Genomic DNA, 24,150 nt, shown 5'->3' on the forward strand with positions numbered 1-24,150 from the left:
AGAAAACAGGTCCTCCTGCACCTATTTTCTATGTTTCTAAGTAAAAATGATGAATACCTTGGATTTGTCAGCTTTCCATTTGCTTGAAGACACCAAAATGCCAGAATGAAGCACCGTGTTTCTCGCTTGTGTGTACATCATTTTTTTGACCTTCTGCTTTGAGTTGAGAAGACCCAGGATGACTTTAGTGGGTAAGCCCAAAGGATTGGGGTTGTTCGGGCTGATGTGCCAAGTTGAGTAGGCAGAGAGTTTTCTGTCGACCTGCTGGGTATGTAACGGCTTGCACTTTTTCAGGTAACACCAACTAAAATTTGTTGAAGTCTTCAGGGTGGAAAGTGTCGCGCACTGTACATCCCGCGTGCTCGTTACTGGGAAGGAAGATCTCATTTTTATTTGGGCTCGGTGGTGTACCAGTTGTACTTGGTCGTTGCTGGATGCAGATGTCTCACCCTGAGTATTAGTGGCTGACTTCGACAGAATAGCATTCGCCTGCGGGGAACTAGAGAAAGCGATCCGGGGTGATTTATGAATCACGGTCCCCGAAGAAGAGGTCGAACCCTCGGACTCCAGAGCTTCTTTAGACAGGACTGGCAGCTCGCGAGGAGGCTTTGTTGGCGAGCTGTTGAGCTCCAAGATTTGCGAGTTGTTTCTCAGGGGAGCTTCTTCCTCGGCCGGCAGCGAGCTCTCCGGTTGATCGGTTGTGCAATGCTGCCTCACCAACATGGGCTTCTTCAGCTTATTAATTTCAACAGAGTTGGTGCTTTGTAAGGGCACCTGTGTCACTTGACCGTTTTCATCCTTAACCCGTTTCTGGTGTTTTTCCATCGCGATATCTAAACTATTTGCTGGCGACAGCATGCGTTTACTCGTTCCTGTCGGTTCTTGTGCCAGTAGACAGTCCGACGGCATTTTGGATCCGCTTGCCACCAACGCAGTTCTACTTTCGACGAGGGAGTGACAATTGTCCCCGATAGCAGACATCTTAATTTTATTCTTTTGGGCTTCCAGGTAATCCTCGGGGGCGCTTGAATGGATTGGATCGTCGAATTTACAGATGACCAGGTTCGTTTGATCTTGTGTGACCAGAATCTGAGGCAACGTTGAGCGAATGGCAGTGCTGCACGTGGGTTTTGTACACTGGATGCCAACAGGCCGGATCAGAGAAGCACCAGGCAGTAGCTGGTTTGCTACCTGGCCAGGGTGGACGTGCTGAACTGGGGGGACCAAGTACAAATTTGAGATAATCTCCAGTGATTTTGTTGTCATGTTTCGAGTGACCGCACTTGATCCCAGAGCGACTGGAATAGACAGGGGGACGACCGGTAACTGGGATGAAACATGAGGGAGTACACATGACTGGCAGCACTGGTTTTGAACAATCTGAAGCTGATATTTAGGAGCATATATGTTACGTTCATTTCCAGGAGGAAGGGATATAATTGAGCATAATTTCTGTGGGTCTGCTGTTATTTTTGCAGGCATTACTTTTAGGCTTCCTTGGGCAACGGAACATGCCTCAGGCCTCTGAGCGAGAGAAGATGTTTGAACTAAAGGTTGCTTGACTTGGATTTGGTTATTCGCGCTTATTTCTTGTATTGAAGACTGTGGCTCCGGGTGCACTACGTGTTGGACCTGCGTCACGTACGACAGCTGGTGCTGTGAAGTTAAGAAGGACAGGGGAGATAACCTATTCGATAAGGACCGCTTGAGTTGCGGCAGGGTCGCGACCTGCAGAGTTAGGTTTTGGGGGAATAAACTGGAAGGCAAAACCTGAGGTTGGGGAATATCTGGGCCAATGCTCAAAGACATCTGCCGTAAAAGAGAACCTCTTCTCCTCTCAATAAGGGAGACTGAGCCAGAAGCAAGTATTTCGGAAGCCACTGTGGAAATAATCTCCATAGAAACCTCTGGTGACGGAGATATTGTTGTGGATATGATACCACAATCAAAGGACTTGCTACGGATCCCTGTGGTGACCTGTGCAGACGAAGGCACACTGTTGTTCTGTTCAGACGCAGCCCGTCTCATCTCTCTGTGATGTGCATTGGGAATGCCAAGGGTATTTGAACGACTAACCAGAGCCAGTTCGGGCAACTTACTAAGTGCTTCCAGCTTCGAAGGGCTTTCAGTCCTTGGAAGGTCCTCCCTATCAAGTGAGGCCGAGAGACTGGAACAGGACAGGTTGCTCTCCTGACTGAAGCTCCTGGAGAGGGTGGAGTCGAAGCTGGACTCCCCGGAGGAGTGCTCCATCTCCGCCAAGCGGATCCGTTTCTTTTTGGGTGGCAGCTTCTCGGTCGGGAGGTTGGATAGTGTCTCGCTCCTCTGCGGCCAGTGGAAGGTCTCTGCCTGCTCGCTGCCTTGCGCCTCCTGCTCCTGGTCCGGCTCCTCGGTGACCAGAATCTCCGGAACCTGGATGTTACGCTGCCGCACCAGCCTCTGCGGGGGCGGCAGAGACGCGCACTCAGCGGGCGAGGGTCTCGACGGCTCGCAGGCCGCTGCCCTCGACACCCCGGGGTTAGGCTGCTGCTGCTGCTGCTGGGAGGCGGGCAGGCCGCAAGCATCTTCTTTCTCGCCGGCGAACGGCGAAAGCTGCATCGTTTCTCGGTGGCCCTCCTTCTCTTGCACGGGGACGGGAGAACCTTTGTCCACCGACTCCAAGTGTTCAAACGAACTGGGTCTGCTCAACGAATTTGTGTGCTGGATGACAGACACGCCGCTGCTGGTCCGACTGGGCTCTCGTTCTTGGGACGGCGAGGGGAGTGGTTTGCTTTGCGTCTCGTTGCTGAAGGACACCGGCTCCTCCCGGGAATGATCCTGCTCGCCCGCCTGGAGGTGTTCTCCCGGTGGGAATTTTGCGCCGACGCTCGTGGGTGGGCTACCACCTCCAGTCACGTTGTGCCGATGAGAGGCGTCGAGGGGAGCGGCACTTAGCCGGGCTGACGGGGGTTCCTTGTTCACGGTGCCCACGCTGGGCGAAGGTTCATCGTCGTCGCCGATACTTTTGATTTTCTTCCTTTTCCTCATCTTGAGTGGTTGCTGGAGTACACCTGCCGCCCCCATCACCCTGAGGTGCAGCAGCTGAGGGGACATGCTGCGTGATATGGCCTCCTGCTCCGAATCCTTCATGGCCGTGGGCTTCGCCTTCGGCCCGTGAAGCTCTGAGCAGTAGAACTTCTTGTGGTTCTCGAAGTTCTCCAGCTTCCTGTAGCGGTTCCTGCACGTCTCGCACTCGTACATGGAGCCCCGGCCTTGCGGCTTCCTGCCCCTCTCCTGCGGCCGCCGGCCATGCTCGAACGACTTGCTCCTCGGCATCACCAGCCCCGCGGCCACGGCGCTCCTCCGCAAGCCCTCGTCCATGGAGCGGGTGGAGGCAAAGCCCTGGGCCTCGCCGGTCGACGGGTCCTCCACGGCCGTCTGCCTGACCAGGGTCCGGGCATGGGCAAGATGCGCGGACCCCTGCGGCCCGGGCACGAAGACGTCGTCGCTGAACGGGACGCCGATCTTGTCGTCGAACGACTGGCTCCCTCGGAGCGGGTGAGCGGCCGGCGTGACGCTAGCGGGCACGGCAGAGTTTGCCGGAGTCGCAGGCATCGAGTTGCTTCGGGTGATGGGCAAGCAGTCAAGAGAAGGAAACGGGGGAGGAACCGACAAGAGGAACACTTGCTTTGACTTGTCGGTGGGTGTGAAAGGGGACTTGGGGATATCAGAACTGGAACTCGTTCTTCTTCCCGAATGAAGAGGCCGTAGATCGAACTGGAATGAATCTTTGAACGTATATGGCTTCGGTGAGTCTATGCTTCCTCTTCTAGAAAGGGACGTTCTTCTTGGTTTTACACTGTCCAGCTGTTTATCATCCACGACTGCTTCGTTGTCGGATATCAGCTTGGAAATGCGTTCTTCAAGCATCTTGGTTGCCATCTGAGCACGGGCCGGAGCTGTGGATTTGGACAGCTTCTCGACTGAGATGGAGTTCATCTGTAACACGGTGGCCATGATTTGACAGCCGTGAGGCATTGAAGGGAAAGTACCCTTGGTCGGGTCAACATCGGTGGGCAGCGACTTGACAAAGGGGCTGAGCGGGCTCATTTGTTGATCCGCACTCTCGGAACGGGAGAAGTATCCGGAATCGGTGCTCCCTAAGCTGCGAGGGCTCAGGTGATGCTTCCCCTGTTCGGTGGCCTGCTGCCTTTGTAGCTGGGCGTGGGGAGTCACCGGTTGGGCCTTATCTTCCTCGGGCGGGCTCATTTCAACCTGCCGCTCGCCGTTTCCGCCAGGGTCTTGCTTCGTCCAAGACGCCCAAGCCGAGGCGGGCTCCGTTGCAGGGGCCTGCGGGTTGACGTGCCGCTGCGGGTTGGCCGGCTCTGGAGCCGTTCCCGCGGGACTGTCGGCCCTGGCGGGGGAAACGTTCACCGGGTAGACCACCACCTTCGGCAAAGCGGCCGCGACCTTTGACTCCGCTCCTTTGTGCGGGGCGACAGACTCGTAGCCGCCGGCTTTGTTTCCCGGCTTGCCGGAGGGGGACGAGAGGCTCCCGGGGAAGACCGCAGCCGCCCCCGTACAGCACGCGTCGCCGGCCTCCCGGGCGGCCTCCTGCTCAAAGTGCTTCTGGTCAGAATATCTCTCCTCGCACGCGGAGTCGGCCTCACTCTCGCAGCTCTCCTCCACGTCCGACTGGACGCTGACCCCACGATCAGAGTCCTGCGATGCCGATGTGCTGCTGCCTCCTGACCTCAAAACCAGGCCCAGCTTGATGGCGTGAGCGTGGGACTTCTTGTGCTTGTACAAGTTGCTTTTGGTCTTGAATGAAAACCCGCAGGTAACGCAAGGGTAGGGCCTTTCCCCGGTGTGCGAGCGAATGTGTTTCTGCAGAACGCTGGGCTTCGCACATGCCCTGTTGCAGTACTCGCAAATGTACTTCCCCTGCTTTTTAGGCCTCTGGTCCTTGAGCGGACTGTTGGAGGCTTGTTCCACCCCAGAGTTGAGAACCGACGTCAATTGGAGCTGCTTGTAACTAGATCCCATTTGGTCACCATTAGGCGGATTAGCTGCCATGGGCTGATTTGAATTGACCAGAAGCTGGCTTTGATGCAGCCTGTACGGCACATCAAAGTGGGTGGGCTGAGACTGACCGAGGGAGGTCATGGTCAGATTGTACGTGGGTTGGAAATGGTGCTTGCCTTGATTCTGCTGGTGCGTGGGCGATCCGTTAAACCTCTGAGATAAGGCGTGTTCTTGTTTAGCGTGCAGGACATGCTGGTAGTGTAAGTGAGATGGTGGCTGGCCCGGCGCTTGCTGTCTGTTCCCTGACTTGGCCACGATTTGCGTGGCGTTGGGATAGTACTGTGGGCCCGCTGCATATTCAGATTCGCACGCCGAGGGCTGGCAGGGACCCTGTGCGGCGACTGTCGACAGCCCACCCGACACCCCCTGGGCCGCCGCGCCGACGTCCGGCTTTCTGGGCCCCGGGTCGGCTGCGGGAAACTTCATCTTGGAGAGCGTTTTCAGTTCCGGCTCCATGGCCTTCAACAAGACGTCGAAGGCCGAGCTGGCGTAAGGGGAGCTCCCGTTCGTAGTGCAGCCCTTGCCCTCGGCTTTGATGATCCAATGCTGGCGAAGCAGAGACAGGCGCTGAATCTGATGCTCGGAGGACCGCGGCGGGGGCTTCTCTGCCACCAACAATTTCAAGGTGGCATCCGTGTCCAGCTGGTGGGCGCTCCAACTCGGCGATTTGTTGCACGACTCGACCGAATGCTGTGGTGCCGAGATCTTTCTCTGCAGTGGTTTGCCCGCCCGAGCCACCGTCGCCTCACCAGCAAAGCTCAGGCCCTCGGAATATTCTTGCCCGACTTCTCCTTCTCCTCTCTCCAACCCTCCATTTTGGTCAAGCAAAGGTTCCTTTTTCAATGGTGAAGCAGCAGCTGGGACACCGTCGACAGAAAAGACTGCCTCCGCACTTTGCCCATCGTTACTTAATTTCAACAGAGTTTTCACCAGTGATTTGGGGATTTTCTTCGTCACATTCTCGGCCACGACTTTCTTTCGCTTGACACCTTTCGCTGCGTTTGGTTTTCCTTTTCTTCTCAGCTCTTGTAATTCTACCGAAACAAAATTAAGTTAAGACATCAAATTCGTTCTTAGTTTTCGCTGCAGAACCAATAACAGTAACAGGCCACACAGCAACAAACATTTACATTTTTTTAGTTTTAGGGATACAGTGGGGAAACGGGCCCTTCGGCCCACCGAGTCCGCACCGGCCAGCAAATGGGAATAGGTGACATTTCGGGTCGGAACCATTCTTCAGTCTTAAGAAGGGTTCCGACCCGAAGTGTTACCTATTCCTTTTCTCGAAAAATAGAGTCAGAGTGATACAGTGTGGAAACAGGCCCTTCGGCCCAACTCGCCCACACCGGCCAACAATGTCCCAGCTACCCGAGTCCCACTTGCCTGTGCTTGGTCCATATCCCTCCAAATCTGTCCTATCCATGTACCTGTCCAACTGTTTCTTAAACGATGGGATAGTCTCAACCTCAACTACCTCCTCTGGCAGCTCGTTCCGTACACCCACCACCCATCTGTGTGGAAAAAGTTACCCCTCGGATTCCTATTAAATCTTTTCCCCTTCACCTTCAGCCTGTCCTCTGGTCCACGATTCCCCTACTCTGGGTAAAAGACTCTGTGCGCCTACCCGATCTATTCCTCTTATGATTTTGTGCACCTCTATAAGATCTCCCCTCATCCTCCAACGCTCCATGGAATAGAGTCCCAGCCTGCTCAACCTCTCCCTGTAGCTCACACCCTCTAGTCCTGGCAACATCCTCGCAAATCTTTTCTGAACCCTTTCAAGCTTGCCTGACCCACTGAGTTACTCTAGCACAGCGTCTCTCAACCTTACCCTGTATTGCTTGTTGGTAGGAACAAAATCAAAGTCAGGGGAACGAGGAAGGAAGTGATTTGGGAGCGGAGCAGTGCCACAACCAAAGGAAAAACCATAAAACAAGTGCTTAGGAGATTTGATCATAAAACTCAACAGTGAGGATAAAGGCATTGTAGGAGCCATTTACGCTTAAATTAGTTACTGTCATTACATTATGGCCATGTTTAATATTTCTAGTTTCTGTCTTTTTTGCATGCTTGTGGGTGTGATTTGATACGTAATGGGGAGTGTCTACATCTGAGGCTAGCGCTGCCACAGAGATTGGGGGTCAGTTTAGTCTCAGAGGATGGAGAGAATACAGTTTTTTTACCAACACCACAAGGTAACGACCACACGGTCTTGACTATTGTTTGAAGAGGAAGCAGTTGATAAGAACGATAAGTTATGAATTACTCTTTTGATTTGTGCTACTTTAATAAAGACCAATTAATCAAGAAACAGCATTTGGAAGATTCATTTTTGCTATCTCAGAGTGCGGTGTGTGCGTAAGCTATATCTCCACCACATCCCCGAGCAGTAATGGCTATCGAAGTTGGACTTTGAGAAGGTACAGAAACTGCCATTATAGGCATTGAACTTCGGTAGTAGAAAGGAACTGCAGATGCCTGTTTACACTGAAGACAGGCACAAAATGCTGGAGTAACTCAGCAGGACAGGCAGCAGCTCTGGAAAAAGGGGATAGGCGAGACCCTTCTACAAACTGAGAGTCAGGGGAGAGGAAGACACAGAGATAAGGAAGGGCAAGGTGCGAAAATGAGATAAAAGGGGTTGGAAATCAAGGAAAATGTAGAATTGTTAGCTAGGGGAAGGAGACAATAGACAATAGGTGCAGGAGGAGGCCATTCGGCCATTCGAGCCAGCACTGCCATTCAATGTGATCATGGCTGATCATTCTCAATCAGTACCCCGTTCCTGCCTTCTCCCCATACCCTCTGACTCCGCTATCCTTAAGAGCTCTATCTAGCTCTCTCTTGAATGCATCCAGAGAATTGGCCTCCACTGCCTTCTGAGGCAGAGAATTCCACAGATTCACAACTCTCTGACTGAAAAAGCGAAGCAGGCAGAGATAAAATTTAATCAGGAAGACAGTTAGACTGGTCGGTGAACTAGGACGGGGAGGGATGGAGAGAGAGGGAAAGCAACGATTACTTGAAGTTGAAGAAGTCATGTTAGAAAGGTACTGGTCCAACAGCATGTTAATGCCTGTGCAGAAAGGAATACCTAACTTCACCAACAGATGGAGCAGGCCTGCTGCAATTAAGTCGTCTGGTTTTACAGTCTGTTTAATTCAATAATCATTGATCATTTTCCAATCGTAACACCACTCAGGCGGTTTACTGGCTTTTCATTGGCACATTTGCAACAGAGTGCATCATTCACTCACTGCTTTTCTCAGAGTATGAATTACAATGTGAAATACAAATTCCTCTCTTGAAATCTACTCTCACATATCTTATTCTCAATGCTTGTACTTTTAATAATAATAATACTTTTATTTGTCATATGTAGGTTGGCACAGGGTCAACGATACAATGAAATGTATTTGACAAGACAACGGGTCACCTCAGCAGTAATACGGGGTAATGATTGTGAATGATCAGCCATGATCAAATTGAATGGCGGTGCTAGCTCGAAGGGCCGCATGGCCTACTCCTGCACCAATTGTCATAGAAACATAGAAAATAGGTGCAGGAGTAGGCCATTCGGCCCTTCGAGCCTGCACCGCCATTCAATATGATCATGGCTGATCATCCAACTCAGTATCCCGTACCTGCCTTCTCTCCATACCCCCTGATCCCTTTAGCCACAAGGGCCACATCAAACTCCCTCTTAAATATAGCCAATGAACTGTCTATTGTATTATCATTCTGAAGAAGGGCCCGTATCCGAATTGTCACCTATCCATGTTCTCCAGAGATGCTGTCTGACCCGCTGAGTTACTCCAGCACTCTGTGAAACGTCACCTATCCATGTTCTCCAGAGATGCTGCCTGACCCGCTGAGTTACTCCAGCACTCTGTGAAACGTCACCTATCCATGTTCTCCAGAAATGCTGCCTGACCCGCTGAGTTCCTCCAGCACTTTGTGTCTTATTTTGCAAACCAGCATCTGCAGTTCAATGTTTCTGATTTGAACGGACAGCATGCAAAACAATGCTTTTCACTGTAAATCAGTACATGTGACAACAATAAACCTAAAGCCAATATTCAGGCAGGGGCTAATAATATACAGGCCGTCAAATTACAATCGCTATCACCAACAAGCAAGAGACTATAAGACTGCAGCTCTACAAGACTTTGGTCAGGCTGCATTTGGAGTGTTGCGTACAGTTCTGGGCACCCCATAACAGGAAAGATGTGGTGGCTTTGGAGAGGGAGCAGAGGTTTGCCAGAATGCTGCCTGGATTATAGGGGTTTCACCCACAAGGAGAGGTGGGATACACTTGATTTGATTTCTCTGGAATGTCAGAGGTTAAGGGGAGACTTGATAGAAGTATATAAAATTGTGAGAGGCATAGATAAATAATAAATAATATTTTTTTATTTGTCATATGTCGGTTGGCACAGGGTCAATGGTACAATGAAATGTATTTGACAAGACAACGGGTCACCTCAGCAGTAATATTCCAAGGATAAATAAGATTTAAAAAATGACATTAGTAAGGTAGAAAGACAATATTAAAAATAGGTAGAAAGACAATATTAAAAATAATCAACATATATGATGTGAAATGTGTTTATGAGTTCAGAAGCCTGATGGCCTGATGGTAGAAACTGTTCTTAGGTCTGGTGGTTCGCGCAGCCATACTCCTGTATCGTCTGCCTGACAATACAGACCGGGTAGATAGTTTATAGATATAGTGCGGAAACAGGCCCTTCAGCCCACCGGGTCCGCGCCGGCCAGCGAACCCCGCACATTAACACAAGCCTACACACGCTAAGGACAATTTACACTTATACCAAATATACAAGCCCAAGCCAATTAACCTACAAACCTGCCCGTCTTTGGAGTGTGGGAGGAAACCAAAGATCTCGGAGAAAACCCACGCCGATTACACGGGGAGAACGTACAAACTCCGTACAGACAGCACCCGCAGTCGGGATGGAACCCGCGTCTCCGGCGCTGCAAGGCAGCAACTTTACCGCTGCGCCACCGTGCCGCCCTGGTTAGATAGTTAGAACCTCTTCCCCAGGGTGGAAATGTCCAACACTCGAGGGCATAGCTTTAAGGCGAGAGGGGAGAGGCTCATGGAGATGTGTGGGGCATGTTTTTTTAGAGCGGTGGGGCCCTGGAATGCATTGCCAGAGGTGCTGGTGGTGGTGCAAGCAGATACGATGGTGGCATTGGAGATGCTTTGAGACAGGCACGTGGAAGTATAATGAATAGAGGGAAGGGGAGGATGTGCAGGCAGATGAGATCAGTTTATCTTAGCATCATGCTCGGTACAAACATTGTGGGCAAGGGCCCATTCTGTTGTTCTGTTCTATATTCCATATTCTATATTCTTGAACTACTCTTGATATGCAAGTCCTCACTATTGGCATCCTGAGGGTCACCATTTGGCAGAAGTGCAACTGGGCTTGTCATAAAACTTGGGAGGAAAGATTGGAAAGACTGGGCTTGTATTCACTGGAGTTTAGAAGGATGAGAGGGGATCTTATAGAGACGTACAAAATTATGAAAGGTCTGGACAAGCTAGATGCAGGAACAATGTTCCCAACGTTGGGGGAAGTGCAGAACCAGGGGCCACACGGTCTAAGAATAAAAGGAGAGGCCATTTAAAACTGAGGTGAGAAGAACATTTTTCACCCAGAGAGTTGTGAATTTGTGGAATGTGATTGTGCATGATCAGCCATGATCACGGTGAATGGCGGTGCTGGCTCGAAGGGCCGAATGACCTACTCCTGCACCTATTTATTCACAAAATGCTGGTGCAACTCAGCAGGTCAGGATGGGATCGGAAATGGTGTGGGATAGAGAGTCTTACAGCGTGGAAACAGGCCCTATGGGCAAATTTGCCCATACCCACCAACATGTCCCATCTGCACGAGTGCCCGCTTCTATCTCCTTTCAAACATCCACACTGCCCTGGCAGACCCAGTGTTTCTGCATCTTCCTGCATTTGGCCCATACCCCTTGAAACCTACTCTATCTTTTAATCACTAGCCTGCGTCTGACCATCTGCCTATCAAACCCCCTCCCTCACCCATATCAACATGCTAAGCTTTGTCCACCCCCTCCTCTTTTTAATCACTAGCCTGCATCTAACCATCTGCCCATCTAACCCCCTCCCTCACCCATATCAACATGCCAGGCTTTGTCCACCCCCTCCTCAATTGCAGATTTCATACCCTCCCTACAATCAATAGACAATAGACAATAGGTGCAGGAGTAGGCCATTCGGCCCTTCGAGCCAGCACCGCCATTCAGTGTGATCATGGCTGATCATTCTCAATCAGTACCCCGTTCCTGCCTTCTCCTCATACCCCCTGACTCCGCTATCCTTAAGAGCTCTTTCTAGCTCTCTCATGAATCAGTCTGGAGTCCCACCCCAAAATATCACGTACCCATGTTCTCCAGAGATGCTGCCCAGACGCTGAGTTACTCCATGCCCGATGACCCGCAGAGTTACTCCAGCACTTTGCGTACATTTTGTAAACCAGCATCTGCAGTATCCCTGTTTTTTTCTGCTTATTATTTGAATCTTAACTTTCTAGACTTCGCAAAACCATTCTACAGACAACATATTGCGTGGAAACGGGCCCTTCGGCCCAACTTGCCCACGCTGACCAACATGTCCCATCTACACGGTGCTGACTCGAAGGGCCAAATGGCCTCCTCCTGCACCTATTTTCTATGTACACTAGTCCCATCTGCCTGCATTTGGGTCATATCCCTCTAAACCTATCCTATCCATGCACCTGTCTAAATGTTTCTTAAATGTTGCGATAGTACCAGCCTCAACTACCTCCTCCGGCAGCTCGTTCCATACACCCACCATCCTTTGTGTAAAAATATTGCCCCTCAGGTTCCTATTAATCTCTCCCCCCCCAACTCACCTTAAACCTGTCTCCTCTGGTTCTCGATTGCCCTGCTCTGGGTAAAAGACTGTGCATTCACTCATCTATTCTCCTGATGATTTTGTACACCTTACTAAGATCACCCCTTTTATCAGCCTCCTGTGCTCCAAGGAATAATGTCCAAGCCTGCCCAACCTCTCCTTATATCTCAGTCCCCATCTATGTATAAGAAAATAACTGCAGATGCTGGTACAAATCGAAGGTATTTATTCACAAAATGCAGGAGTAACTCAGCAGGTCAGGCAGCATCTCAGGAGAGAAGGAATGGGTGACGTTTCGGGTCGAGACCCTTCTTCAGACTGATGTCAGGGGGGGCGGGACAAAGGAAGGATATAGGTGGAGACAGGAAGATAGAGGGAGATCTGGGAAGGGGGAGGGGAAGAGAGGGACAGAGGGACTATCTAAAGTTGGAGAAGTCGATGTTCATACCACTGGGCTGCAAGCTGCCCAGGCGAAATTTGAGGTGCTATTCTTCCAATTTCCGGTGGGCCTCACTATGGCACTGGAGGAGGCCCATGACAGAAAGGTCAGACTGGGAGTGGGAGGGGGAGTTGACGTGCTCGGCTACTGGGAGATCGGATTGGCCAACACGGACCGAGCGTAATCTATGTCATCTATGACACCGTGTGGAGACATGGTCTGTTGCTGAAAACTTGCAGAATCTTGAAGTGCCAAACCTCTCATCCATCCACAGCAACCGTGGATTTAGGGTCTCGCTTGGGGACCAGGCCAGGACCCTGAATGATGGCCTCCCCCAGGGCTCTGTCCCCGCTCCCCTACTCTTCAACATCTACGTGAGTGATGTGCCAACTACCTGGTCCAGGAAGTTTGCATATGCAGATGGCCTTGCCCTTGCCTACCGGGGAGCTGCAGCTGAGGATATCAGCAGGGTGCTAACCCAGGACTTGAAGGGGATGGAGGAGCACTTCACCTTCTGGTGACTTCACCCCAACCCATCTAAGGCAACTGGCACTGCCTTTCCCCTCAGCAATCGGCTCGCCCATGCAAAGCTCCGTGTCCTTCTGTGGTCAGCCGGTGAAGAATGAGGAATTCCCCAAGTACCTCGGAGTCACCCTGGACCGCACCCTCACCTGTCGCGAACACCTGAAGAGCGTGGCTGATAAACTGAAAGCAAGGGTCAACATCATCAGGAACAGCTGGGGATCCAATGCACACCCTCTGTACCGCAAGCTTAGCCCATGTCTACTCAACAGCCTAGTCGCTCCAGTCTTTCAATATATGACAGTCCCGCCATTCCGGGAATTAACCTAGTAAACCTACGCTGCACGCCCTCAATAGCAAGAATATCCTTCCTCAAATTTGGAGACCAAAACTGCACACAGTACTCCAGGTGCGGTCTCATTAGGGCCCTGTACAACTGCAGAAGGACCTCTTTGCTCCTATACTCAACAGCCCTGCTTGCGACTGCGGATATCCAGACCGGGCCATCCCACGCATCGTGAACGACTGCTCACTGAGGCTTTTCCCTGCTGGCATCAAGGCCATCCACCCAGCAACTGATGCTGCCTTGGCCTGGATGTCTACCCTTGACCTACAACTTTAGGCTGTGCACGCCACGCGCAAGAAGTAGTCCCCAAGGTCCGGCAACATCCTCGTAAATCAGGCATGTCCTCTGGTTCTCGATCCCCGTCTTCGGGGTACAAGACTCTGTGCATTCACCCTATCTATTCCTCTCGTGTTCCTGTACACCCACATCTCACTCCGGATAATGAAACAGTTGATCAGCACACAGCTGAAAATAAGCCGGAGAATGCCAGACAGATGCAAATATTTGTTCAGCTGTTGAAATCTGCCAGCACAGATATAGGCTTCAATTTTTTTAATAAACGTCATTGCGGACCAGTTCCATGAAATTGTGTTTGCCGTGAGCCTCACCCACTGGGATTGCTCGTTAGGAAACCCAGAGACGGGAATTATTGGGGGCTTGCCTTTGGAGGATTTTCACCCGGAGCATGCACTGAAAACATTGTTCCTATGCATCTGTTTACAGGCTTATTCAAAACGACAGTGGAGTCACGTACAAGAAACAGAATCTTGATGATGATTACCACACGAAGCAAAGTCGGCCTCCGCAATGTGCCGTCGTGTTTGCTGCTGGCTGCAGCTTTTTTTAACTTCCTTTTTTCAATTTCAGAAAATTGACATTACACCGATCAGCCAAAACATTATGACCTGATGAGCCAAAACATTATGCCCACCTGCCTAATATGCTGTTGGTCCTCCGTGTGTAGCCCCATACGCAGCAGGGTGCGATGCACTGTGTATTGTGACACATTCCTCCCGTGACCACCATTAGCATTTCCCATGCCTTGTGCCACAGTCGACCTTCTGTCGGTTCGGACCAGACGGGATAGCCTTCGTTGCCCTCGCGCATCGATGAGCCTTGGGCGCCCAACACCCTGTCTGTCGCCGGTTTGTGGTTTGTCCCTCCTCGGACCACTGTCGGTAGGTACTCACCACTGCTGACCGGGAGCACCCCACAAGCCTTGCCGTTTCAGAGATGCTCTGACCCAGTCGTCTGGCCGTAACAATTTGGTCCTTGTCAAAGTGGCTCAGGTCTTTACTCCTGCCCATTTCTCCTGCATCCAACACATCAACTTCAAGAACTGACTGTTCACTTGCTGCCTAATATATCCCACCCCTTGACAGGTGCCATTGTAACAAGATAATCAATGTTATTCACTTCGCCTGTCAGTGGTCATAATGTTTTGGCTGATACAATAGACAATAGACAATAGGTGCAGGAGTAGGCCATTCAGCCCTTCGAGCCAGCACCGCCATTCAATGCGATCATGGCTGATCATTCTGAATCAGTACCCCGTTCCTGCCTTCTCCCCATACCCCCTCACTCCGCTATCCTTAAGAGCTCTATCCAGCTCTTTCTTCATAAGTGATGTGATAGGAACAGAATTAGGCCATTCGGCCCATCAATACTTCCGCCATTCAATCATGGCTGATCTATCTCCCCCTCCTAACCCCATTCTCCTGCCTTCTCCCCATAACCCCTGACACCCGTATTAATCTATGTGCCTTAAAATATATCCACTGACTTGGACTCTGCAGCCTCCTGTGCCCATGAATTCCACAGATTCACCACCCTCTGAAGAAATTCCTCCTCACCTCCTTCCTAAAGGAACATCCTGGAATTCTAATAATTTTACGCTACAGCTAATTTTTATTCTAATAAAAGTATTCGTTATAAAGAGTTATTATTATTATTATTTATCACGCCACCTGCTCTTTGACAAAATTTGAATTACAATATTTTTTTATTCACAAAATGCTGGAGTAACTCAGCAGGTCAGGCAGCATCTCGGGAGAGAAGGATTGGGTGACGTTTCGGGTCGAGACCCTTCTTCAGACTCAATTACAATATTATTGCTTGACGTCATTACTGAGGAAGACTATTTTATATTTATCTAAAGAATCTCTCTTCTGGATTTTGAATATTATAAACACCAGCAGCATTTACAGAGGGAGCAGGATTTTATAAAAATAGCACTGGGCAACCATCCATAGCATTGAGAAATAAATTGTACACTTTAAATCAATTGAGAAGGGGGGGGGGGGGGGGAAGATGCCTTTACATTTGACGTTCTTAGATTGTAATCAGATTTACATTGAAAGGAATATGTCCACAATAATAACATACATTAAAAAAAAATATTTCCCCAGAAGTCAATGTTCTGTATTGCAATTAAAGTGAACATATGTTCGCCCTCAATCCCATCAGCAGTGGCATCCTGACAAATCTGCAATAATTAAGGTAAATATACGATATACTCACTATTAAATACATTGAAATTTTGATCTGTACGCTAGTCGTTTGGTTTCGATAGCAAATTGTTGTTTGGAGTCCGTACCTTTTTAGTGCCTCCTGATTCACCGTGAGCCCAGATACTGGCTTGACCGAGCATTTGATTTTGTTTGGAACAATTCTCTCAGCAGCCTCTCCAAAACGTCCTCAAACCCACGCTTCATTACAGCATTTCCTCCTCTCTCTTTCATAAACCTATGAGCTAGTCTGGGATGTCAGCGGCTGTCTAACGCAACAGTGTGGGATTTGCGAGGTAAATGCACAGCAGGAAAAAAACACTGATTTTTCAACGTTTTTTTAATACATAAACGGGAGGTGGAATATCTTGTAAATTGCTTTGCTTGGTGATCGTGCGGCAGATCGGCGGAGAAAGGAACTGCAGATGCTGGCTCAAACCAAAGACAGACTCAAAATGCTGGAGTAACTTAGCGGGACAGGCGGCATCTCAGGAGAAAAAGAATAGGTGACGTTTTGGGTCGAGACCCTTCTTCAGATACAATATAGACAATAGACAATAGGTGCAGGAGGAGGCCATTCGGCCCTTCGAGCCAGCACCGCCATTCAATGTGATCATGGCTGATCATTCTCAATCAGTACCCCGTTCCTGCCTTCCCCCCATAACCCCTGACTCCGCTATCCTTAAGAGCTCTATCTAGCTCTCTCTTGAATGCATTCAGAGAATTGGCCCCCACTGCCGTCTGAGGCAGAGAATTCCACAGATTCACAACTCTCTGACTGAAAAGGTTTTTCCTCATCTCCGTTCTAAATGGCCTACTCCTTATTCTTAAACTGTGGCCCCTTGTTCTGGACTCCCCCAACATTGGGAACATGTTTCCTGCCTCTAACGTATACAACCCCTTAATAATCTTATGCGTTTCGATAAGATCTCCTCTCATCCTTCTAAATTCCAGTGTATACAAGCCTAGTCGTTCCAGTCTTTCAACATATGACAGTCCCGCCATTCCGGGAATTAACCTAGTAAACCTACGCTGCACGCCCTCAATAGCAAGAATATCCTTCCTCAAATATATTAGCTTTGCTGCTTATATTATCTCACTCGGGGTACAGTGTTCTGAACGAAAGAATAGTGTAAGAAAACCTCAGTCTGAAGAAGGGTCTCGACCCGAAACGTCACCCATTCCTTCTCTCCTGAGATGTTGCCTGACCTGCTGAGTTACTCCAGTATTTTGTGAAATAAATACCTTCGAAAGAATAAATAGAGTCAGTTAACATGCAGTTGCTAATGAAAGCAGTCCCCAGAATGAGTCAACGGTCTAAAGGTTGTAGACATCTACTCTTCAGGGTTTCCCCTAGTTGACTGTGGGCATCCCTAGAGACCCTGCCGATTTGAAGCATTCAAAGCAGCATGCATTTTTATTTGCTACTTTAACAAGAAACAGCTCTTGACGAGATGTGGGCAGCTTCCTTTTACTTTCCCCGCAGGCTCATTAGGGTGAATCGGGCTGGATTCAGCCAGCTGCCTGGAATGGCCACTGACATGGAATGGGCGACACGGTGGCGCAGCGGTAGAGTTGCTGCCTCACGGTGCCAGAGACCCTGGTTCCATCCTGGCTACGGGTGCTGTCCGTACGGAGCTTGTACGTTCACCCCGTGACCTGCCTCGGTTTTCCCTATGTGCTCCGGCATCCTCCCACACTCGTGCAGATTTAGACAATAGACAATAGGTGCAGGGAGAGGCCATTCGGCCCTTCGAGCCAGCACCGCCATTCAATGTGATCATGGCTGATCATTCTCAATCAGTACCCCGTTCCTGCCTTCTCCCCATACCCCCTGACTCCGCTATCCTTAAGAGCTCTATCTAGCTCTCTCTTGAATGCATTCAGAGAATTGGCCTCCACTGCCTTCTGAGGCAGAGAATTCCACAGATTCACAACTCTCTGACTGAAAAAGATTTTCCTCATCTCAGTTCTAGGTTTGTAGGTTCATTGGCTTGGTATCATTGTAAATTGTCCTCAGTGTGTGTAGGATTAGTATTAGTGAGCGGGGATCGCTAGTCGGCGCACTCGGTGGGCCGAAGGGCCTGTTTCCACACTGTATCTCTAAGCTAAACTACACTAAATGTACTGCAAGTAGTATAAGAAGATAACTGCAGATGCTGGTACAAATCGAAGGTTTTTATTCACAAAATGCTGGAGTAACTCAGCAGGTCAGGCAGCATCTCGGGAGAGAAGGAATGGGTGACGTTTCGGGTCGAGACCCTTCTTCAGACTGATGTCAGGGGGGTGGGGAAGAAACTGAAGATAGACACAAAATGCTGGAGTAACTCAGTGGACAGGCAGAATCTCTGGAAAGAAGGAACGGGTGTCGTTTTAGGTCAGACCCTTCTTCAGCCTAACAGGTGATGTTCCGGTCGAGACCCTTCTTCAGACTAATAGGTGATGTTCCAGTTGAGACCCTTTGATCCATTGTGCTTTGCACGGGTGGGTTCGAATCCCATCCTCGTCGCCAATTAATGATACGTTCTGCTCAGTATCATTCTCAAAAGCACGCATTGAGCGGGAGACCAAAACAACACACGTCTGGACACAAGATCGCCATTTTAACTCTCTGTGTATTTTAGCAAATGCGCGGGCACCGCTTTACCATATTGTTGCATGTACGCATCACATAGCAGCTTTACCATATTGTTGCATGTACGCATCACATAGTAGCTTTACCATATTGTTGCATGTATACATCACATAGCAGCTTTACCATATTGTTGCATGTACACATCACATAGCAGCTTTACCATATTGTTGCATGTATACATCACATAGCAGCTTTACCATATTGTTGCATGTATACATCACACCCTTCTTCAGACCGAACTAAACGCACTACTTGGTGAAGGTGTCCGTGTCTGAGAAGGCTCGCCCGGCCGAAAACGCAGCTGTGTGTCAAGGCCCGAGTGGTGGGCAGGCAGCAACAAGTGTACTGCTGAAACCCCGCCTGTCGTTCAGAACACCCTGACCTGAAACAAGGCAAGAAGACCAGGGTGGCACCTCACCCTCGCCCAACTTTGCAAACCGCTCTTAAATGTAATAAATATTCACAGATTAGATTTTAGAGACGCAGCTGCTGAGAAGGGAAGTTGCGATGCCGCGCGATAGGACAGCAGAAATGCAGCACGGTAAAACTTTCCCATGTAAGCACATTGGTCACCTTTGGATTAGCAGTCTACTCAATTTAGTTTAGTTTTAAAGATACAGCGCAAAATCATGGCCCACCGAGTCCCACTGACCAGCGATCACCCCGTACACCAGCACTATCCGTACGTCTTTGGAGTGTGGGAGGAAAGCCGGAGCGCCCGGAAAAAACCCACGTGGGCATGGGGAGAACGTACAGACTCCGTGCGTCTAGACGTCGCTGGCAAGACCAGCATCATTGTCCACTCCTGCTGAGAAGGTGCGAGGAGCCTGTTTGAATCACCACGGCACGTCTGGTGAAGGAGCTTCCACGTTGCAGTCGGCGAGAGAGTTGCAGGTCACAGCGATGCAGCTCATAGAGGTGCTGCCTGAGAGCTCCAGAGAGTCGAGTTCAATCCTGACCTTGGGTGCTGTCTATGTGGGGTTTGCAAGTTCTCCCCGTGACCTTGGCGTGCCCTGGTCTACTCCCACATCCCAAAGATGTGCAGGTTCGCAGGTTAAACAACCTATGAGGCGGGACCTCACTGAGACTTACCGATCTGTGAAAGGCCTGGATAGGGTGGATGTGGAGAGGATGTTTCCACTAGTAGGAGAGTCTAGGACCGGAGGGCACAGCCACAGAATTAAAGGGCGTTCCTTTAGCAAGGTGAAGAGGAATTTCTTTTGTCAGAGGGTGGTGAATCTGTGGGAATTCATTGCCACAGAAGGCCATCAGTAGATATTTTGAAGGCAGGGAGACCTTCTTCTTCTTAGAGACACAGATCCTTGATTAGTGCGGGTGTCAGGGGTTATGGGGAGAAGGCAGGAGAATGGGGTTAGGAGGGAGAGATAGATCAGCCATGATTAAATGGCGGAGTAGACTTGATGGGCCGAATGGCTTATTCTGCTCCTAGACCTGACGAAAGGAGCCTTGTGGTCCTGTGGGCAGGTTCCCGGCACTGTAGCACCTCGTGAATCAGGATGGGGTGTGACTTAGAGGTGAACCTGCAGAGTGGTGATCCTCGACACCTGCTGCCCTCGAATATCTTCCTGGTTGAAGTCACGAGTTTGGAGGGATGCTGTGAATTTTGTAGATAGAGCACAGAACAGGACTGCACACTAACAGGCCCTTCGGTCCTCAATGTCCGCACGTACACGGATCACACAGCAGCCAGTGTACCTCGGCATACGTGACAATAAACTCAACTCAAACTCTGTTCCAGTGTGGAGGGGATGAATGCTTGTCCCTAAAGTTATTATTATAAATTCAGTTTAGAGAAACAGCGCGGAAACAGGCCCTTTCGGCCCACCGGGTCCGCGCCGACCAGCGATCCCCGCACATTGACACTATCCTATACCCACTAGGGACAATTTTTACATTTACCAAGCCAATTAACCTACAAACCTGCACGTCTTTGGAGTGTGGGAGGAAACCGAAGATCTTTGAGAAAACCCACGCAGGTCACGGGGAGAACGTACAAACTCCGTACAGACAGCACCCGCAGTTGGGATCGAACCCAGGTCTCCGGCGCTGCATTCGCTGTAAGGCAGCAACTCTACCCCTTCGCCCACTGTTCCAGTGTGGAGGGAATGAATGGTCTCCAAATTTGAGGAAGGATATTCTTGCTATTGAGGGCATGCAGTGTAGGTTTACTAAGTTAATTCCCGGAATGGCGGGACTGTCATATGTTGAAAGACTGGAGCGACTAGGATTATATACACTGGAATTTAGAAGGATGGGAGGGGATCTTATCGAAACATTTAAGATTATTAAGGGGTTAGACACGTTAGAGGCAGGAAACATGTTCCCAATGTTGGGGGAGGCCACGGTTTGAGAATAAGGGGTAGGCCATTTAGAACGGAGATGAGGAAAAACTTTTTCAGTCAGAGAGTTGTAAATCTGTGGAATTCTCTGCCTCAGAAGGCAGTGGAGGCCAATTCTCTGAATGCATTTAAGAGAGAGCTAGATAGAGCTCTTAAGGATAGTGGAGTCATGGGGGTATGGGGAGAAGGCAGGAACGGGGTACTGATTGAGAATGATCAGCCATGATCACATTGAATGGTGGTGCTGGCTCGAAGGGCCGAATGGCCTACTCCTGCACCTATTGTCTATTGTCTATAATGTTTGTACCGAAAGTTATATATTATAAAGTAAATAAATAAGAAACAACCCAAACGTACCTTTCCCTTCTTGCTCTCCGGGTCGGGAAGCCCTGCTCAGATTCTGGTCATGTACTAGGTATGGGCTGGCACTGGATCAGAGAGGCAGATTTTCCAGCATAACCCTGGGCATCCCAGCACATCCAAGCTCTGCCGCTGGAGATGGGGCAAAGGAGCGGAGGGACAGATGCGTTGGAATCTGTCACTGAGCTTGCCCCGGGCTTTTCCTGGGTCCACGTACGACTAGACACATCCACCAGTCGCTGCCAGCCCGCTCCCTTTGGAGCCGTACACAGCCGCACAATGAAGCCCAAAGACTTTCTTTGTTCTCAGCTTGAGATGACCAACAGAGCATGCTTCAGAATACTGGCTGAAAGGAACTTCCTCAATTTCCAGGTCAGGTCCATGACATTTCACAAACATAGACAGAGTGCAACCACATTTTGTTAAGCATTCAATTCACTACGGAGAGTGCTGCACAATAATCTGGCGGCCTCGACCAGAAGGGCTACTTACTGTATATGAGATGTTCAGTTTCAATAAAATATATATTTTTTCTCATTGCAGATGATGGGGATTTCCAACACTTTCAAACCCCCTTTGTCTCAAACACAGCTCTCTCTCTCTCCCACACACTTGCTGTATTCTTCTCAGGCCTCACTGGTTCTCATAACTATTTTCTCCTCAGGCATTTCCCTTTTCGCTCTCTTCGGTGCTCTCTCTCTCTCTCTCTCCTCGCTATCTCTGGTGCTCCCTCTCTCCTCACACTCTCTGATTATCAAAACATAGAAAAATAGGTGCAGGAGGAGGCCATTTGGCCTCCTATTTCGCTTGGGCAGCCTACAGCCCAGCGGTATGAACATTGACTTCTCTAACTTTAGATAGTTCCTTTTTCCCATTTGGCCCTTCGAGCCAGCACCGCCATTCATTGTGATCATGGCTGATCATCCACAATCAGTAACCCGTGCCTGAACTTCTCCCCATATCCCTTGATTCCGCTAGCCCCTAGAGCTCTATCTAACTCTCTTTTAAGTGAATTGGCCACCACTGCCCTCTGTGGCAGAGAATTCCACAAATTCACAACTCTCTGCGTCAAAAAGTGTTTTCTCACCTCAGTTTTAAATGGCCTCCCCTTTATTCTTAGACTGTGTAGCCCCTGGTTCTGGACACCTCCAACATTGGGAACATTTTTCCTGCATCTAGCTTGTCCAGTCCTTTTATAATTTTATACGTTTCTATAAGTTATCTCCCCCTCCTCACCATCGCCAGTGCTCCCTGTCTCTTCGCCCTCTCTGGTTCTCGTTTTATCTCTCTCTCCTCACTCTCTCTAATTATTATTGTCATGTACAGTGGAAACACTTTTGTCTGCGTGCTTTCCTGTCAAGGAAAAGACTATACAGTATTACATTCAAGCCGCCCACAGTTTACAGATAAAGGGTATAACATTTGGTGAAAAATAAAGTCTGAGTAAAGATAGTTCAAAGGTCTCCAATGAGGTAGATGGGAGATGAAGGAAGGAACAACAGATGCTGCTTTAAACCGAAGTGAGACCCAAAAAGCTGGAGTAAGAAAATAACTGCAGATGCTGGTACAAATCGAAGGTATTTATTCACAAAATGCTAGAGTAACTCAGCAAGTTAGGCAGCATCTCAGGAGAGAAGGAATGGGCGACGTTTCGGGTCGAGACCCTTCTTCAGTCCGAAGAAGGGTCTCAACCCGAAACGTCGCCCATTCCTTCTCTCCTGAGATGCTGCCTGACCTGCTGAGTTACTCCAGCATTTTGTGAATAAATACCCAAAAAGCTGGAGTAACTCAACGGGATTGGCAGCATCTCTGGAGAGAAAGAATGGGTGACATTTCAGGTCGAGATCCTTCTTCAGGCAAGTCAGGGGAAAGGGAAACGAGGGATACAGATGAGGATGGAGAGAGATAAAGAACAATGAATGGAAGATATGCAAAAAACGAGAGTGTTGGGTGAAAACGAGAAGCTGGCACAATAGACAATAGACAATAGGTGCAGGAGTAGGTCATTCGGCCTAATAAGATTATTAAGGGGTTGGACACGTTAGAGGCAGGAAACATGTTCCCGATGTTGGGGGAGTCCAGAACAAGGGGCCACAGTTTAAGAATAAGGGGTAGGCCATTTAGAATGGAGATGAGGAAAAACTTTTTCAGTCAGAGTTGTGAATCTGTGGAATTCTCTGCCTCAGAAGGCAGTGGAGGCCAATTCTCTGAATGCATTCAAGAGAGAGCTAGATAGAGCTCTTAAGGATAGCGGAGTCAGGGGGTATGGGGAGAAGGCATGATCACATTGAATGGCGGTGCTGGCTCGAAGGGCCGAATGGCCTCCTCCTGCACCTATTGTCTATTGAGGACTCTCCATGAAAGCATAATACCAGGGGTTCACTTGGACATGGAAGCAGGGAGTCCATGGTTACACGAGGCTAGGTTGTCCATGCAGGGAGGCCTCATGGACAAGTGATCAGGGCGTCTTGATAGACGGTAAATGAGTGAGTCTTTGTGGACAGGAGAGCAGTGAGTTTTGTAGACACAAGACCAGGGATTCCTCGCGGACAGGTGGCCTGGGACTCCTTGTGGGCAGGAGGCCAAGATCTTTGTGGACAGGACACCAGTAAGTCTTTTTAGACAGCAGACCTGTGAGTCTTCGTGAACAGGAGACCAGAACACACACTATCAGATTCAGAAGCAGCTTCTTCCCTTGTTATCAGGCTTCTGAGCTACTGTCCAATTCGCCTCTACCCCATTATGGACATTGGACTTTGTCTGTGGAACTGATGCGCTACAATGCTGAGAACTACATTCTGCATAAGTAGGAAGGAACTGCAGATGCCGATTTAAACTATTGTCTAAACCGAAGTTATATACAAAAAGCTAGCAGGTCAAACAGCATAGAAACATAGGAAATAGAGTGCAGGGGTAGGCCATTCAGCCCTTTGAGCCAGCACCACCATTCAATATGATAATGGCTGATCATCCAAAATCAGTACCC

General features: G+C 49.5%; 1 protein-coding gene across 6 annotated transcripts in view; it reads right to left on the bottom strand.

Moving 5' to 3' along the window:
• Positions 1 to 24,150, bottom strand: part of hivep1 (HIVEP zinc finger 1) — a 186,291-nt gene that overhangs the window by 50,872 nt on the left and 111,269 nt on the right. For all 6 annotated transcript variants that reach the window (XM_078414276.1, XM_078414285.1, XM_078414294.1 and 3 more), the window contains one exon: positions 58 to 6,095. In XM_078414276.1, coding sequence (XP_078270402.1) covers positions 58 to 6,095 — 6,038 coding nt within the window. The remainder of the gene's footprint in view (positions 1 to 57; positions 6,096 to 24,150) is intronic.

This window comes from Rhinoraja longicauda, chromosome 2 (genome assembly GCF_053455715.1).
Source record: "Rhinoraja longicauda isolate Sanriku21f chromosome 2, sRhiLon1.1, whole genome shotgun sequence".
Lineage (NCBI taxonomy): Eukaryota > Metazoa > Chordata > Chondrichthyes > Rajiformes > Arhynchobatidae > Rhinoraja > Rhinoraja longicauda.